Below are 18,508 nucleotides of genomic sequence, written 5' to 3'. Positions count from 1 at the left end.
ATGGATATGTCTTTTCAAAGAATTGTATAAATTGACGGGGTTCTTTTAATACGTCACATCTTCTGGTCATGATGTCATTGATATCATATCGACTTGATCCAATCCCTTTAACCATTTAGAGTGCAAGGCTCATGTAAATCTACCGCCTAACCTTTTCATACAAGTTACTAGTAAGCTTGTTTTGAATCCTAAGGTTGTCCATATTATGTTACAGAACATATGTTTATATGAGGATTTGATCATGTTTTCGAGTTCTGATTTGGGTTACCATATGCTTGCAATATGGATGTGCGTAAGCACAGATTTTAGAAAATGAATAGATAAAACTAGATTAACCACCTATGAGGTTTGACGAGAAAAACTGTTCCAAGTTGCACAATAATTAATCCTAGTTACGGGGTATATTTGAGACAAAACTTGGGCTTGGGAAAACCTTTCGGGGCTTTTATTGACGGATAATGATAAATATACAATACATAATTCATATGCTTAAAGATAAACATACTCCATACATTACATGACACATGTTTTTTTAGGTATCTTTAGACATACAAATTAGTCTCATTAATCATTTTCCAAATCAAAATCTTTCGACAAATAACCAAAAGAAAAGGGATCAAGAGTGTTATACTGTTATATATGATAATCATCAATCAAGACACCATAATAAGAGGCCGGTGCTTATAGTAGTCTTGGGCGAGCGTGCGGGAGACACATACAGCTATTGAGGGTTGTCTTCCTTGTGGATGCGTCCCACTATTTAGTCTCCACCAAGAAGTTCAAGGATGGTAGGAATGGTGAGGTCGAGCAACTTTTATTTATTTATTTTGTTTTATATATGTGTGGGATATATATATGTGTATTTGTGTGTGTGAGATAAATAATAAATTAATTGATGATGTGGGAAAGAAGAAGTCCTGAATAATGTGATGCTGATATGGCAGTGAAGAAGTTGCTTCACGTCGTTGATAGCTAATTAAATACCCCGTGTCAAGGCGTTGTGCGTGAAAACCACGCGTTTGCTCTGCTGCTGAGTTTTTTTTTTCTGAACGTGTGGCCACCACACGCCGCACACACTCATAGTCATCATTATCATCTTTGTGTTAAACTGAATCGAAAGTTTTTAGAAAATGGCAGAGCGATTAACTCGTATCGCTATTCTCAAAGAAGATCGCTGTAAGCCCAAAAAATGCCGCCAGGAGTGCAAAAAATCATGTCCTGTTGTTATGACTGGTATAACAATCTCCCCTAATTCCTCTTTGATATCTTTCTCTCTCTCTCTCTCTCTCTCTCATATATATATATATATACGTATATAGGTGTGTATGGATTTTGTTGAACTGATATTGCTATATCTAATATGTGCTGATTTGTTAGGGTTTCAAGTTATTAGTAGTGTTGTAAATCAACTGAGCTGACACACACATGTTTCTTAGCTGAAAGGGTATTTATATGTGTTCTTTTTTTAATAATGGATTTGTATACATATATTGTAAACAGTTTAGGTTGGTTGTTGATAATTGCATTTTTTTTTTTTTTTTGATTAAAGGTTAAGACTTTCTGGCTGTTTAGTGTACTCTCCCAATTTTTGCTTTAACTACTATTTTGAACATAAAAACACTTGTAAGATCACTTGTAAGGTATTGGAGAGTGGACATTTTTTTTCAGTGATTATGCACACAGTTTTTATATCTATTGTGTAGGTAAGCAATGTATTGAGGTTACTTCGGCATCCAAGGTGGCGTATATCTCTGAGGAATTGTGCATAGGATGTGGTATATGTATTAAGGTTTGTGTACCATGTGATAGTTATCGTGTTGAGTTGCTCTCTATATCAACAAGAATTGCTGCTTGAACATACTACTATTATTTGCTTTGTTAATGCAGAAATGCCCCTTTGATGCAATTGAGATCATTAATATTCCAAAAGATCTGGATAAAGATACAACTCATCGTTACGGAGTCAATACCTTCAAATTACACAGGTTCACCTTAGGTTTTGCTACGCTGGTGTTATTTGCTACGAGAGATAGCAAGTTCAGACTGTTTGGTTATGGATGGGACGGGCTTGGTCATGTTCAATATCTAACGAGACATATTGTTAATATAATTAAGCCTAGCTAAATTATTTTAAAGTAGACTTGGAAACCTCAAAAATATTTTATTTGCAGATTTAGATTGTAACTGAAACCTTTTAAATCTGTGTCATATAATTTGACACTCTAATTATCTGTAAAAAAAGTCTTTTGGGGTCAACCCAACCTTCTCTGTTGTTTACCCCATTGCATAAATTATCTGTTTTCACCCATTATCAGCCACCCAATCCAAAAACAAAAGCTTTTATAACAAAAGGAAGCAAGAAGCTACTTATAAAACATAAGCATAAGGCAAAAAGAAAAAGCTAGCCAAACATCCCCTAAATTGAGAAACCTCCAATGGCAGGTTACCTGTTCCAAGGCCCGGGCAAGTTCTTGGCTTGGTTGGAACAAATGGAATTGGGAAGTCTACAGCCCTCAAAGTTTTGGCTGGAAAATTGAAACCCAATTTGGGCCGTTTTAATGTAAATATATCAAGCTCCTTTCTTCTTTTTCCCTTCGTTATGTGCAGGTCCAAGTATTGTTGTTAAAATATTCATTTATTCCTTCCTTTTTTTCAGAACCCACCAGATTGGAGTGAAATTTTGCAGCACTTCCGTGGATCTGAGTTGCAAAACTACTTCACTCGTATTCTTGAAGATAATCTAAAGGTGAGTTATAGCTCTTGGAAATATTCTATCAGTGGGGTGATTTGTCTATGTTTGTATTATCTTCTAAGTAATTTTCTTGTGTACAAATCAGGCCATCATAAAACCGCAGTATGTGGATCATATTCCTAAAGCAGTTCAAGGGAATGTTGGTCAAGTACTTGATCAAAAAGATGAGAGAGATGCGAAGGCAGAGCTTTGTGCTGATCTTGAACTGAATCAGGTTATAGATCGTAATGTTGGAGACTTATCAGGTGGAGAGCTTCAAAGGTTTGCAATTGCTGTTGTTGCTATACAAATGGCAGAGATTTATATGTTCGATGAGCCTTCAAGTTATCTTGATGTGAAACAAAGGCTTAAAGCTGCACAAGTTATCAGATCTTTGCTTAGACCTAGCAGGTTATTATACCAATAATGTTTGCGGTTGTTCAGTTAGCTCTTTTTGATTTGTGGGGGGGGGGGGGGGGGGGGTAGGCGTGCCAGTTAGCTACTCGTACCGGAACATGTTTTTGTTCATTCTCAAATTGGACCTGGTCGGGTTGACCCATGATCTTTTTGTTTCATTTTTTGAATACCTAATGTAATGAGCTCAAAATCAGTACTGTTACAAAATAATAAATGTTTGAGTAAGAGGGTGTATGAGGTTGTATGCATTTAAAAGACCATTTTCTTCTCTACCCAAAAGTTTGATTTGACCCATTATTCTGTTTCATATAAAACACAACCCAAATCCGCCCATTCACATGATATTTGGTATACACACCACCCTAATATTATGTAAAGTTTTGATCTGACCCATGTGATCGTTTCAGATAAAATGCAAACCAAGTCGAGCCAACCATTAGTAAATGGGTTGAAATTGCTTCCTTTACAAGATACTCATACAATTTTCTTGGTGCTTTAATTTTAGCTATGTGATTGTAGTTGAGCACGATTTAAGTGTGCTTGATTACCTATCAGACTTCATTTGCTGCCTCTATGGGAAGCCTGGTGCATATGGTGTCGTGACACTACCCTTCTCTGTCAGAGAAGGAATAAATATCTTTTTAGAAGGGTTTGTGCCTACAGAAAACCTACGTTTTCGTGAAGAATCTCTTACATTCAAGGTAAAGTTTTTACACGCTTAATATTTTTAGATTTAATCATAGCATCAGATTTTTATTTTTGATTTGATCGACTCTTTTTATCTATTTGTTCTATGGGAAAAAGGTTGCTGAGACACCTCAGGATAGTGCTGAAGAAACTGAAACATACGCACGTTATAGATACCCTACTATGTCTAAAACGCAAGGTGGTTTCAAACTGAAGGTGGTTGGGGGTGAATTCACTGACTCTCAGATCATAGTTATGCTTGGAGAGAATGGAACAGGGAAGACAACTTTTATTCGTATGCTGGTGAGACAATTTTTTTCCAAAAAGATGCAAATATTGTTTAGTTTTGAGATAAGGAATAGGTCCGAGTCTGTAAAAGCCTGGTCTGTTTAGACGTGATGAAATCAGAAGATGTAATCTGTATTAACATTTTATCATAAAGCATGATTCGTCCCAGTCCAAATCATAGCCTAAGTGCTGGTTCCTTGATTCCAGGATGTAAAATAGTTGTTTCCCTGTTTGTGTGCACATGTATCATATGTGTAAGTGTATGCTTTTAGGCTCCATAGAACTAATGTTTGGTTATATAAACTATCTTCAATTTGCTTCATTAATTCATTTTTAAAAATAGAACTTGGGTCTGGTTAGGGCTTACTCACCGGCCCAAGTTGGTATCTTTTCCCTGTTTAGGACCGGTTATATTAGGAGTCGTGTTGGGCCCCGCAAGGTCCAGTCTTTGTGCACTCCAATTGTTATCATACGTATCCTGGGTGTTTAAACCTGTATATTTGTTAATCCTGCAGGCTGGTTTACTGAAGCCTGATACTGTGGAAGATTCTGAAGTTGAGATACCCGAGTTTAATATTTCTTACAAGCCCCAGAAGATCAGTCCCAAATATAAGCACTCTGTCAGGCATTTATTTCATGATAAGATTCGTGACTCGTACATGCATCCTCAGTTTGTTTCGGATGTCATGAAGCCTCTTCAAATGGATCAATTAATTGATCAAGAAGTTTTGACTCTTTCTGGTGGAGAATTGCAAAGGGTTGCATTGGTTCTGTGTCTTGGCAAGGTAATTAATCCTATGTAATATTTTTTGTTGAATACTGTACGTTTTCCTAAGAACCATCTTCTTATATGTTTTTCACTTATATTATTGAACAAGCACCTTATATTAACAATATTCTTTTGATTCTTTACATCAAGTTTGGTTTGGCAGTAGTCTCTTTACATTAGTGATATATCTCTAATTTTGAGAAATGATATAATGAACAGGTCGATTTGGGTCAAAATGTGTAATATCTGTTGACTACTCATATCAATTCCGATTGGAATCGGAACGCCTTTCGTCCAATATTAATTTTTTTTGTTGAACAAATTAGCTAAGTAGTTAAGAACTGGTATTTCGGTGTTTCGTTCAAGGACCGGTATACGAAATTTTGGTATTTCGGATGGTATTCCGGTAATTAATATTATTAATATTATATTATATATAATTATATATATATAGATGTATATACATAAATAATAAGAAAAAGATGAAACCTGGAAGTGCTGAAGCACTGAAACAGAAAACAGATTGCTGTAAACACAAAACAGATTGCTGAAAAACAGAAAACATATTCAGATTGCTGAAAACAGAATTCAAATTACTGAAATACAGACTTCAGAAAGCAGAAAACAGAATACAGAATTCTGAAAGCAGAAAACAGAAAACTGAAAACAGATTTCTGAAAGCAGAAAACAGAAAACTGAAAACAGATTTCTGAAACGGTAAAACCACCAAAAATACCGAAATTAGAAAAGGTCAAATTTCGGTCAATACCACCGGTTTTCCCAGAAACGAAAACGAAACCGGTATATGAAACCGAAATTGTGTCAACCATCCGAAATCTGGTATACCACCGAAATTGATAACATAGCAAATTAGTAGGTTCTATGCATTATCTTTGGTAAAAGGGTTGTATGCATTAATAAATAATAATACATCTAAGCTACTTTTGTTCCCTTTAAACTGTTTTTATTTTTGCTTATCTTTTATTTTCCCCATTTGACTCTTTAGAAACACAACTTAACTTCTTGCCTCTACTAGTTGTCATCATATTTTTCTTAATAAATGTGCTAAGTGTTTGTTGCCTTCTTTTATTAGCATGACCCTCATGTAGGCCAAACCTTGATTGCTAGGAGTACTTGTTAGCTAATAATTCATATGATCTCACTTGGTTTGTGTTTTCATTTCAGCCTGCTGATATTTACCTGATTGATGAACCAAGTGCATACCTTGATTCGGAGCAACGTATTGTTGCTTCGAAGGTTATAAAGAGATTTATACTGCATGCTAAAAAGACTGCATTTGTGGTGGAACATGACTTCATCATGGCAACTTATCTAGCAGATCGGGTGATCGTTTATGAAGGGAAACCGTCTATTGATTGTGTTGCAAATTCGCCTCAGTCATTATTGACTGGCATGAATCTTTTCTTGTCAGTAAGTCTCACGTGTGCTCTTAAAACATCTATGTTATTTTATGTGGCAAAACTGAAGGTCTGGTGGGTTTAGTAACAGGTCAAATCAGATTGTTAAAGTGGGTATTTTTGTTACGGGTCGGAAGGAAAATATATCAACAAGGTAGCTTTTGATTAAGATGATTAGGAGGTTGTTGGGTGGCATACACACACACATATACAATATATACCTATGCATTTAATCTAAGTAAAAGATAATCTCTATTTAATAAGATGATTTAGCATGCATAGTTTTCTTATATGCAAACTTGCACTAAAACTAAACTCTAATCAACGCAATCACAACTAACTAGGGCGAAGTTGCCATCTCTGCCAACCCTCTGTCAAATTATATATAAGTAAAACCAAGTTGTTTGGTATGGTGTAATATATAATGATCATATTATTTCCAGGGTGGAGGCTGTTTTGTTTATTTGCCAACATTTGCTATTATTCATTCTTGCATCTATTTATTGATAAAAGCTTGAAACTGATGTTCAATATGTGGTACAGCATCTGACAATCACGTTTAGGCGGGATCCAACAAATTTCCGACCAAGAATCAACAAGCTGAATTCAACAAAGGACAGGGAGCAGAAACTTGCCGGATCGTATTATTATTTGGATGATTGATTGAGGATTCTAGTTACAAGGTACCACATGACTTTTGGCTGTCGCGCAACAACTGCATAAGCAGTCATTCCCTTCTAGGAATCTGCCGGTTAAACCACTATCAATATATGCTGTGCATGGCATTGGTGCTACACCATGGCTAGTACTTATTTTGTTTGAATCAAGAGTTTAGATAACATTCAGTGGTGGGTTATGGATGCTTGTATCTAGATTGCTTTCATCTTTATTTGGTGGTAATCCTGCCTAGTAACCCTGTTGCCTTTATAACTGTAATTCCGGCTCTTGATTACATTGTCAGTTACTGATATACGAGCGCTGTGTTCTTTTGTTCATTTTGAGCATGCATTTCAAAGTGATATTTGGAATACCTTTTGATGCTTATTTTGTTGTTTTCAACAATGGTCTGAAAGATATAGACGGTAGATTTAGTTTTATGCTGGATTTTGACAGCTCTTTGGGCTTAAGCGGGAGTTACTGACTTACTGGTAAAATTATTTTGTTTGTGTAAATATGGTCTAAAGCTTGTTATTTTTACTTGATGCAAACATTGCGATTCTCAAGTGACTTTGAGGACTCTCTCTCTTTCTCTCTCTGAAAGGTATTAATTAATGTCATGATTTCCCATTAACACAACAAAATAATTGTTGTCGTCCCCAATAAAGCTGCATTTGTGACTGTTGATCATTACGATTATGTGGCATTTTGGTGCACTGACCATTGTTGTGGGAGGATGTTCACTAATTGAAATGATATCTGTATGGAATGTAAAGAAAATTGTGGAAAGTTAACAAAATTTATGCATTGTAGCCGTGTAAGTTAAAGAACAGAGTGTATCTTGATAATATAACATTTGTCATGAAAGTTGTGAACCCAAAACTGAACTTGAACCAAATTGAAAACTAATTATATGCTAACTTGTATGCAGATTGATTAGCCAAGTCAAATAGTGAGAAAAGCAGTTTTAACAATTTTCATCACTAGTGCCTGGGGTAAAGAAATAAGAAAAGGAGGTTTGATGTAAAACATGTTATAGTATAATGACATTATGTAGGCACCTGTTCAACAAAAAAAGGTTTTTTTAAATCTAGTGTTACAATGACATGTACAAAAACAAATATTGTACTTGGGATGGTATATCTATAGAAAAACAAGAAAGGATATGCATTTAAATTATACAGAAAAACTTTACAATATAAAACTTAAACTTAAATGGATATGCATCTTTACAACCATTTCAAAAGCTATTTCAGAAAGTAAACTTCTTGCCTGTGATTAGTTTTCAGATACTCATCTAATACGTCCAACATTAGCAAATGGTTCTGCATGTTTATCACTTATATTCTTGACCACTTGTGGTGTACCAAACACGTTCCACACTCGCAGCGTCTCATCAGCACCGACAGATGCAACCCTATACCCATCTGGACTCTGAAACAGATAGCATAAAAACATAAACATAAGATGATGGTTCAATGACATTAATATCACTTCAAACTAGATGTCAGGTTTATGGGTAAACAGGTCGACTTGGGTTCTACTTGACTAATGAGTTATCAAGATGAGAAAATACTGAATGTTCAAAATGACCATAAACTTCCTAACAGGTTTTACGTCATAAGTCAAAACTTTAGTCAACATTGTATAAATATAGGTCTACAATCATATTTAGAAGATTGATTATGTGTAAAGATCAAGAAAAGAAAAGACAGAATGTCTTCACCAGTCGACCAGACCCATTACCCATGACGCCTATTTTCCATCTGCAATTTGCTCTTAATATCAGGAATTGACCATAAACTTCCTAACAGGTTTTACGTCATAAGTCAAAACTTTAGTCATCATTGTATAAATATAGGTCTACAATCATATTTAGAAGATTGATTATGTGTAAAGATCAAGAAAAGAACAGAAAAGACAGAATGTCTTCACCAGTCGACCAGACCCATTACCCATGACGCCTATTTTCCATCTGCAATTTGCTCTTAATATCAGGAATTGACTTTTCACGCACCTGAGTCATATGCAGTACCCTTGAAGTGTGACCACGGAGTTCAGCCAACTTAACCATAGAAGGGTACTTCCAAAGAGTGAGTTGGTTGTCACTGAACCCATGAGAGCTCAAAAGTTCTCGCTCATGTCTATTCCAAAGCAAGCATGACACCTGTGAGCCCGTGTCCACTGAATTCAAGCATGCACCCGTGTTTGAATTCCAAAACTTAATGCACTGATCTCCTACTCCACCACCAGAAGCTAGTAAATTACTCTGAAATGGACACCACTCTAGAGCTTTTACAGCAGATGTATGGTCTGAGAAGCAGTGTATGCTTTGATTAGAAGACAGGTTCCATATATAGACAAGGTTGTCGTTACCACCGCTCACTAACTGTTGACCTGATGGTGACCATTTCAATCCACAAACCTCTTGATGATGGCCTCTGTATGTCCCAATGATATGTGAACTTATTCTAACATCATTGTTGATTATTAAACTATCCATGCTACCGGTTGTCAAAATATGATTGTTCCAATCGAGAGATGCGACTCTCGAATGATGCCCTCCTTGTAGAGTCCTCAACTGATCAAGTAAGATATTGTTATAGTCTGAAATTTTATAGAAGTAGATGTGGAAAAAAGGGCAATTCAGGGATGGTCGGCTAACGTTAACTTTTACTATATACCCTACAAAACAGGTCAGGAGGCCCTGCTAACACTTTTTTAATTAACTTATATAACAGTTTATAGGCTATATTGTTAAAATAAAACTTTAAGTTTGTTAAAGGTGTTAAGCATTTGCAAACCCTTTGTATGACCCATCTCCATTTTAGCTAATTATTATAACTTTACCCAATTCACCCGTTTCAGATAATATACGAATCAAATCAACTTATTCATTGGCAAGTGGGTCAAAAAGTGCCACCAACAGATTAAAATTATACCTAAGTAATTATGCATCATCAGAACAAACATAAACACATTGAAATCAGGTCTGCATTTAGTTTTTACAAATAATCAATGCCTAGCTCAAAAATGTATTAAACATTTGGACTACAAACTCTTTTGACAGAAATGTGTAAATCAGACTGTTTTGGCAACAAAAGTGAGAGAAATCACAAAATCAACCACAAAGGAAACACAACACATACCCGTCGTGTGGTAGTAACATCCCACAGCTGAACCTTAGAATTGTTCAAACCGACAGCTAGATGTCTTCCATCAGGTGCCCACTTTACACTTGTAACAGGGCCACTGTTATAATCAGCTGATAAAAGTTCAGAGGTTGACCCGTTTGATGCATCCCACAGATAGACACTATATCCAAGACCAATAGCAATAATATTGCTGATACCCCAATCAACGATATCCAAATAGTAGTCATCCACAATATCAGGTGCATCCAAAGTCCTATCACTAGACTGTAATTTCCAAACAAAAATAAATATCATTACGAATGTACCCAACCAAAAAATGTGCCATTATCCATATCCCAAGTTTCTGATTATAATTGGTAATGATGAATTATAAGTTGGAGAAGAAAAGAGTTACTTGAGAAATATATCTCCTATGCTTCACGGACGACTTAAGAAGAGGCGGAGAAGTCTCCTTGACAGCATTAAGTGACGGAGGTGGCTTGTTTTTGAAAGAAAGGATCCGTGTCCTATTCATATTGAGAGCTTCAGCAAGCTTCTTTTGGTAGTTTTCTCTCCATGGTGAACAAGGAGAGGAGCTTTCCTTATGAACCTTCCCACCCGTAAGCATGTAATTCGCAAAGTTAAAATCCATTGCAGCACGATTGGGGATGAATCTGTCCAGCTATTATTTCAAAACAGGAAGAATCAGTAAAAAGAAAAAAGAAGAAAATATAAACGAAAACCCACATAACCAAGCCTTTATATCATAAAACAAAAACATAAGTGTAACACCACATCACAAAATCAGTATCATCACAATATACAGATCACGCATTTTCCCAAGACATGGATTCGGCTTTAGATAATCACATCATAGTTCTTAACTGGAATTCTGAATTCATTATAATATTTCATCGAATCATTTGACAATCAGATGTTATCGATAGCTTAAAAGCATTAACCTTCATAACTAGCCCTAATCAATAGCAAATCACACAGTAAAAACCCTCCTAAAAGATAAGCTAACAACAAATTCACAAAAATCATCAAGAAACCTCATAACATACAACACGATGAAACGTCACGATTGCGCACATTCTATCATTTTGTATATCTAATCACAAAAAAGTGATTTGATCTTAATAAAAAAGTCCTGATCACATCAAGAATTATACTAAAACATATAAACTATAACAAGAACATTCGGCCCGTAACTTTATAAAACCCGAATACCCAAGAAACCTCATAAAACACAGAATATCATTATAACCCTAATTTTTTTTTTTTTATTCTTTTAAAGACTCAAAAATTATAAAAACAAAACACAAATAGTTTAATAACAAAATATGTAAAAACCCTAATAAAAAGAATGTTACATTCTGATCATGATAAAATCTCTTTAGGCGTTTTTCAGTTGAAACTGATGGTGCTGTTGCAGAAATATTATCTGCATCCATAACAAATCAAGATTTTATTATTTATTTATTATGATGAAATAACATAACAAATAAAAGAAAATAATATCGGTTTAAAAAATAATAATAATTATAATAATATCAGAAAAAAAGAAATAATAATAATAATGCAAATGCAGATGAAGATGAAGATTTAATAATTGATCGATCGCAAGAAGACGAAGATAATGGAAATTGAGAAATATTTGTGTCAATAATAATCGTGAATTTTGATTTTTGGTTTCAACGGCTATGAAACTGTGAACATATATATAGGTTGTTGTTTTTGTATAGGTGGGCCAGGTGGCAAAAGTAACAGTATGGGCCGGAAACTATAATAATAGGCCCATTTAAGGTTTACTATTTCTTTTCCGGAAATATCAAATATATAACGAGCATGGTACTCGCGCAATGCGGCAGCGATGACATTAGTTGCGATGTGGTGGCGTCGACGGGTGGTAGTGGCAGTAATTGATATAAAGATATTTGATTTTTAGGGATAGTGAACATATTTTATTAAATTATGGAACGATTGTGAAATTTATTAATTTAGGGTAAAATGGTATTTTTGCATGTCCCAAAATTATAAACTTTTCAACATAAGGCTATAATTTTTATATAGTAGTATAGATGAGAATAGTGAGTATATGGCTGTTATGCACCTAACTTGAGTGAAAAACTCTTCACGTATCAATACTTTAAATAAATGTTTGGCCCTCATAATTTTTATGGTTTAAAAAAAGGTATGTGAAGGGTTTTTCGCCTAACTTAGACAGAGGCGGTACTAGGGGGGGGGGGGGGAGGCAAGGTGGGCAAATTCCATACTCACTATTTTTAAATTTTTTGTCATGTATTTTTAAATTTTTTACGAATTTTTAAAATTTTTTATAGGTTTTTAATATTTTGTCTCCTTTTAAAATTACTTTTTAAGAAATAAAATCCAGATACTCACTAAAATGACAAGCGATTTACATGCACAGTTTAATCAGACGAAGGAATTAGATCCCCATGACCAACTTGCTCTCCTTTTTCAACTTACTAAACAAAGTCAAATCATATGTGCAAAGACTTTGAATTTTCAATCAACTTGGAACAAGAATAATCCTACAATTACCACAACCACTTATTTTATACGGAGTAATTTGATATTCATATCTTTTTTTAAGCCCTGATCTATTTGTTTCATTTATGTACACACTTAATTATTTTTACTTAACAATATTCAAAATATTTCTTAGTCCATATTCGAACCATGTATCACACATGTATATAAGCTAGTTAAATTAATATTCTAAAAAACATCATGTTGAATTTTAGTAAATTGAAACAATAAATAATTCCTAAAAACTTGTTTCCCTTTCAAAATAACAAAAGCCAACTAACTTAATTGGTTCTAAATTAATAAAGAAACCATCTAGTATAAGTTTTGAGATCTTTGTAAAAGAGATGATTTCTCCTTTTTATAATAGAGCATATGTATTGATTTGCCCTTTTTGTATAGATGCACTAGAAGAAAAAAATCACATGCTTTAGCAAACCAATAACATGATTAGGAGGAACATCACATTTCTGTTTACTACTTAGACATACATAACCACTCCTCACTTTCTCCTACTCAACTTGGATGTTAGCTAAATAGTCAACCCATAATGAAGCAACTACAACACACAAAACACACACATATATAAATATATACAACTTAATCAATTTGAATTAACTTAATACCATATTCTCCAAGATGCAATTATGCATCACACACCTTCAACTAGGGATGGTACATCTACCTTCCTTCTAAGCAATAGCCCTCGTCTTGAATTCCTATCCCAATCTCCTAACTAAAGAAATGATAGAATCATTTTAACAACCACTTTTCTCCTTTTCTTTCTTTCCTTCGAGTAAACTCCAAGCTCTTAATGAACCCTCTTTTCTCCCCATATCTTTTCCATTTGTATAAAAAACAACTAACTTAATATCCAATAAATCTTTTTACATGGAAAAACAATACCAAACTAAAATCATTTCTCATGTTTTAGTCATTGCCACCATCATCTCCCTATCACTTGCTTCTTTTGCCTTATGCATCATTTGTGAGATCAAGAAATCAAAGGTATGTCCATATTTATCAAATACACTTTACACCCACATGCTAGTTTACATGGGGTACAATTGTTCCGGTTTTGCAGAAGAAGGAGCTTCGAGTTGACGGAGAGCTATGCTATTTACCTCAAAGTCATGCATATGGTTATGGAATTGCAGCTTTGATATGTTCTTCGATTGCCCAAATCATTGGGACCATATTCTTCATATTTGTTAAAAGATCAAGCGATTTAAAGTCTACTAAAACTTCCTTTGCAAGCATTCTCGTGTTTTTCTCATGGTTAGTCCCTAAAATTCATAACTATATTCTATTTAACTTGTTGGATACAATGTTAGCTAGATTCGGCATTGAACTTGTGAAAGTTAGAGAATTGATTAAATTTACAACTTTTTAAAAAGAACCTAATTCTATATCGATCAAATGAGCAAAACAATGCCTATACCTACTATATATAGAATAGTTTCCTAAAAAACTAATTATTTGAACTTTCCATAGTGAATGATTACTTTTGGGGTGTTTGTGTTTGCGTTTATAAAATAAATTATGCGTTTTGAAAAGCATGTTTTTCCAAAACTGCATTTTCTTTCTAATAAAAAGCAAATAATCACTAATTTTGCCAAATACTTTTTTTCATTATTTGTGTAATCAGATATGTGTTCAAAACACAATTATAAACATCTTTACAGAGGTGTAATTAATTTTACTCTTTGGTAAATGCATATACTTTGTTGAAGTACATCATGCATATATATATAGTTCATACAAATTCTAAAAGATAACGACGTCCCATATTTAGCGTTATAGACATCATTTCGCAAACGTTATTATTTTGGATTTATGTATTGAAATCAAGAGTGTTTCTCTATATTCTTTCTTAGATATGTCATATAGCATATGTCATGGCAAGAAAATTTAGCATTCCGATTCTGATCGATGTCAAAGGTGGTTCAACAGTAATATGAAACTAGGCAATCGTTTTAAGCCTTCAAAATTTTAAGGCTTCAATATTCAATATACGAGAGCAAGTACCCACGCGTTGCGGCGGTATGATGGTAAGGGCGATAGGTCATAGGAGGTGATATGTCGTCATAAAGTGTCATAGCCAAATGTCTTAGTTGTACGGGCTCCGCCTTTGGATTCAAAAATTCATCGAAAGTATATCGAATGACATCTCTAATGAAAGAGCATGAAATTTTAAGAACACCTATATCTATACCATCTTATAATGATTATCACTTTCTCTCTCATAAAAGTGTTAGATGCAAAATTACCACTTTACCCTTGATTAATTAATTTACATCATCAATCCCTTATCTTTTAAAATATCTCCACTATATCTTTACATCAATTACTTACACTCACCACCAACAATAGTTCGTCACCACCACGACCGTCGTCACGACCACAGTAGTCGTCATGACCAAACCGCCGCCGCATCGCGCGGGTATGATGCTATATAATTTTTATAATTTATCGATGTACGGTTTTTGAGATAAAAATTTTTGAAAGAATTAAAAGAATAATATGATTTATGGAGGAGAGAGAAAGTTGTAGGCATTGATGTATAGTACATTATGTATTATCATGTGTGCATTGTTGAAATTGAAAGTTGAAACTCTATTTGTTTTATAATATAGTATAGAAGTATAGATTAGACTTAATGTTTGGATTTTTAACTAAATATCATTATATAATTTATATTCAGTAACACCTTTTTTGCCCGAAATTAATTTCGTTTGAAGCCTTCAAAAACCTTGAGGCGCCTATGGATGGTGCTATATATATTCTTTTATATATATTGATTGTTTATTGAGCAATACCCAAATATAGATTGTAGCTTTGCGAATATGAGTTCTAGTTCTTGACTTATTCTATCATGAAAGTTTGTTAGCCTGGTTTTGGTAGACCAATTAAATATAATCGAATTTCGAGTTAACTAAGTATATGATCCCATATTAATTTAGTTCTAATCATATAACTGAGCTTGTGTTTGTGATTGTCCATTTTAAACTGTGTGGCCTATTTTGTATTATGATACATAGTGTTTGCGCATTGCGGTGGTGAGATGGTGGGGGTGATAGGTCAAGTCATAGAGTATGATAGTCAAATGCACCGTACGGGCTCTGCCCTCGGATTTAAAAATTCGTCAAAAGTATATCGAATGGCATCTCTAATAAAATAGCATGAAATTTGAAGAACACTCGTATAATTTTTATAATTTATCGATATACGTTTTGTGAGATAAAAGATTTTGAATGAATTAGAGGAATAAAATGATTTATGGAGGAGAAAGAAAAAAATGAGTGGTTGAGATTTGAGAAGAGAGAAAAATGAATGGTTGAGATTTAAGGGTATTATAGGTATATTAAGTAGAGATGTTTAAATTAATGAATAAATGAGAAGGTAATTTAGGTAGTTGAATTATTTAATTGAGATTTGAAAAAAAGGAAAAATTCTTTATAAAATAGTATTAGATTAGATATAAAAATAAAATAATGAAAATGAACACATAACTTGATGTATCTCGCTATAGGTTTAATATTCAACTCTACATAGGATAAGTACAGAAAGATGATGGTCTAGTGTGCGTTTAGTTCAAGAAAACTTTCTTGTTTTCTATTTTCATTTTCCAAGAAAACATGGAAAATAGGAAACGCGTTCAAATTATAATTTTTTAGAAAAGTTTTCCTAGAAAATGAAAATTTCCTTTTCCAACTTTTGCACTAAAATTAGAAAATTGTTTTTTTCACTTTTCTATTTTCTAAACCTTTTATAAACCTAAAATTAGAAAACAAGTGAATTTGAACATGTTTTCTAGTTTTCTAAAATGAAAAAATGAAAACTACATCTTTTATTTTGAACGCGTTTTCAAAATTTTCAAAGGTTTTTTAGAAATGAAAAACCTTTTCATTTTCTAGAAAACTAAAAATGGAAAACTTAAAAACATTTTCTACGACTAAACGCGTCCCTAACTTTTTATTTATTTTACAGGACAAGTTTTTTGATCGCGACGATATTAGATGGAGCCGCAACAAGCATGAGTCGGGAACAGGCATACGGGGAAGGGTGGAAGGATGATGGCACCTGTTACCTTGTTAAAAACGGCGTTTTTGTTGGCTCCGGAGTGCTTGTCATTGTGGCAATTAGTTTAATATTGTTGTCCTATTATAACTTGACGCTCAATAAGAACCGAGGTGTACATGTCCAACTGAAATGACTTATGAGCCATGACTTATATTTCAAGTCTTGTTCATATGTAGGCACAAAAATATCAATCAATCATATAGATTAAAAAAAGAAGAAGAAAATAATAATAATTGTTAGCATATACGGAGTAGAATTGTTTTTTGCACATCCTCAAACATTTATATATAAAAAGAACTTTCAGCTACATAACTGTTTCGTCGTCATCATACAATATCATATTAATCATGGTACTTGACTTTTTCCTGAATTTAATCAATCTTCCTAACATCAAGTATTGAAGATTTGCATTTCACTTACATACTTAAATATATAATTAACATTTTTAACAATGAAAGTTAATTTCAACTGGCCAGATTCATCCTCAGTCTTTCTCAGGATACGGGTTCATATTTTCAAAGTGAAATGTCTTAGAGTTTTTTTTAATTGGATCACCTGTAATGACTCACATGCTACATCTCGTAATCCGAAATATATATGTGTGCATGGCTTACCATTGTATGGTAATGTGTCTTTTAATGTCGAATACCGATTGACTGTTAAAAAAACAATAATTTATCAGTACGTTATACTATATACATTTTTTTTCCTCTTTCTCGATCACTAGTATGGTACTTGTACATTGTAGCAGTGCCAAATATATCAAAATTTGGTTTTCGATTATATAATATTTTCTTATCGTGTATTTTTTTTTTTTTTTGTCTTTTGCACCGTTCATGTTTGATTGTCACTTGTCAGACATATCATATACGGAAGGATTCACATATATACATAATACATGTACTGAACACCTAGAAAGAAAAAAAATTATAGCTTTTAATTAATTAAAACTAAGATAAGAAGTGTAGCGTATATCGAATATATTATAAATAACTTTATCTTGTACAAACTGTTCAAAAGCAACTACACTTTTGCATTCACTTTGACTTCTAGGCTTCTGGCTCATGTGACTGAATCAACTCATTCTGTCTATCTTTTTAAACTTTGCCATCTTTGTCAAACTATAAGATACAGTACGTAATTCAAATCATTAGTTATTTAATCCTAGTGTTATATGAAAGACAAATTTTTTGAGGAAAATGATAACTACAACCATAAAGGTGAATAAAATTCTTTTTACCTTTGATATTTGAAACTCACCTTAACGACAACACATGGGACTATCATTAGTAAGACCCTTTATCAATATACCTCTCCCAATTACAACCATTCATTTTTTATAAATTAAATCAAGCAATACACATCATCAAAAAAAATTGTTTAAGCAAGAATTTAATGTAAAAAATTTCATATTATTTACATATAAAGTATTTAAAAATGTTTTAATATTATAAATTTTAATTTTTTCTAATGGTAAATTTGGATTCTAACGATATTTTCTCTTAAATCTAACCCGGTTATTTTGACAAAAGCTCTAGTCTTTAACCCATTGTGCAGGCCTTAAAGCCCTTAATATCTCAATTCTCAAGTCCAATACAAATCCATTTACTGATTGGTGCTTAGGTGAAAGTGGCCCAATAAGAATCTTCGTAAATACTTAATTAGCCCAACAATCTTCACATCCTTAATTTGGGCCTAGCTAGTTCCTTACTGAATAGTGAATACTATTTCGGCCATCAAACTTTCAATACTTTCATTTTTGTAATACGTT

General features: G+C 33.5%; 3 protein-coding genes across 3 annotated transcripts; 2 read left to right on the top strand and 1 right to left on the bottom strand.

Moving 5' to 3' along the window:
* The first annotated feature begins 1,066 nt into the window (after nucleotides 1-1,066).
* Nucleotides 1,067-7,305, top strand: LOC122607324 (ABC transporter E family member 2-like). Its single transcript, XM_043780278.1, has 11 exons — nucleotides 1,067-1,233; nucleotides 1,704-1,789; nucleotides 1,888-1,985; nucleotides 2,443-2,560; nucleotides 2,657-2,746; nucleotides 2,838-3,142; nucleotides 3,654-3,849; nucleotides 3,953-4,138; nucleotides 4,639-4,908; nucleotides 6,078-6,323; nucleotides 6,854-7,305. Exons 1-11 carry the CDS (start codon nucleotides 1,131-1,133, stop codon nucleotides 6,971-6,973), a joined length of 1,818 nt encoding a protein of 605 aa, XP_043636213.1. The 5' UTR covers nucleotides 1,067-1,130; the 3' UTR covers nucleotides 6,974-7,305.
* Nucleotides 7,306-8,143: 838 nt separating this feature from the next.
* Nucleotides 8,144-11,558, bottom strand: LOC122585436 (cell division cycle 20.2, cofactor of APC complex-like). The gene is made up of 5 exons (XM_043757569.1): nucleotides 11,478-11,558; nucleotides 10,517-10,783; nucleotides 10,117-10,386; nucleotides 8,985-9,548; nucleotides 8,144-8,401 (listed from the first exon to the last, which is right to left on the bottom strand). Exons 1-5 carry the CDS (start codon nucleotides 11,556-11,558, stop codon nucleotides 8,261-8,263), a joined length of 1,323 nt encoding a protein of 440 aa, XP_043613504.1. The 3' UTR covers nucleotides 8,144-8,260.
* A 1,745-nt stretch (nucleotides 11,559-13,303) lies between these two features.
* Nucleotides 13,304-16,896, top strand: LOC122585718 (protein MODIFYING WALL LIGNIN-2-like). The gene is made up of 3 exons (XM_043757841.1): nucleotides 13,304-13,662; nucleotides 13,739-13,932; nucleotides 16,645-16,896. The coding sequence occupies exons 1-3, from the start codon at nucleotides 13,546-13,548 to the stop codon at nucleotides 16,868-16,870; spliced, it is 537 nt and encodes a 178-aa protein (XP_043613776.1). The 5' UTR covers nucleotides 13,304-13,545; the 3' UTR covers nucleotides 16,871-16,896.
* The last annotated feature ends 1,612 nt before the right edge of the window (nucleotides 16,897-18,508 follow it).

The sequence above is a fragment of the Erigeron canadensis genome, chromosome 1 (genome assembly GCF_010389155.1).
Source record: "Erigeron canadensis isolate Cc75 chromosome 1, C_canadensis_v1, whole genome shotgun sequence".
Taxonomy (NCBI): domain Eukaryota; kingdom Viridiplantae; phylum Streptophyta; class Magnoliopsida; order Asterales; family Asteraceae; genus Erigeron; species Erigeron canadensis.
The sequence above is the reverse complement of the archived record's forward strand: the minus strand, read 5'-3'. Positions and strand labels throughout refer to the sequence as shown.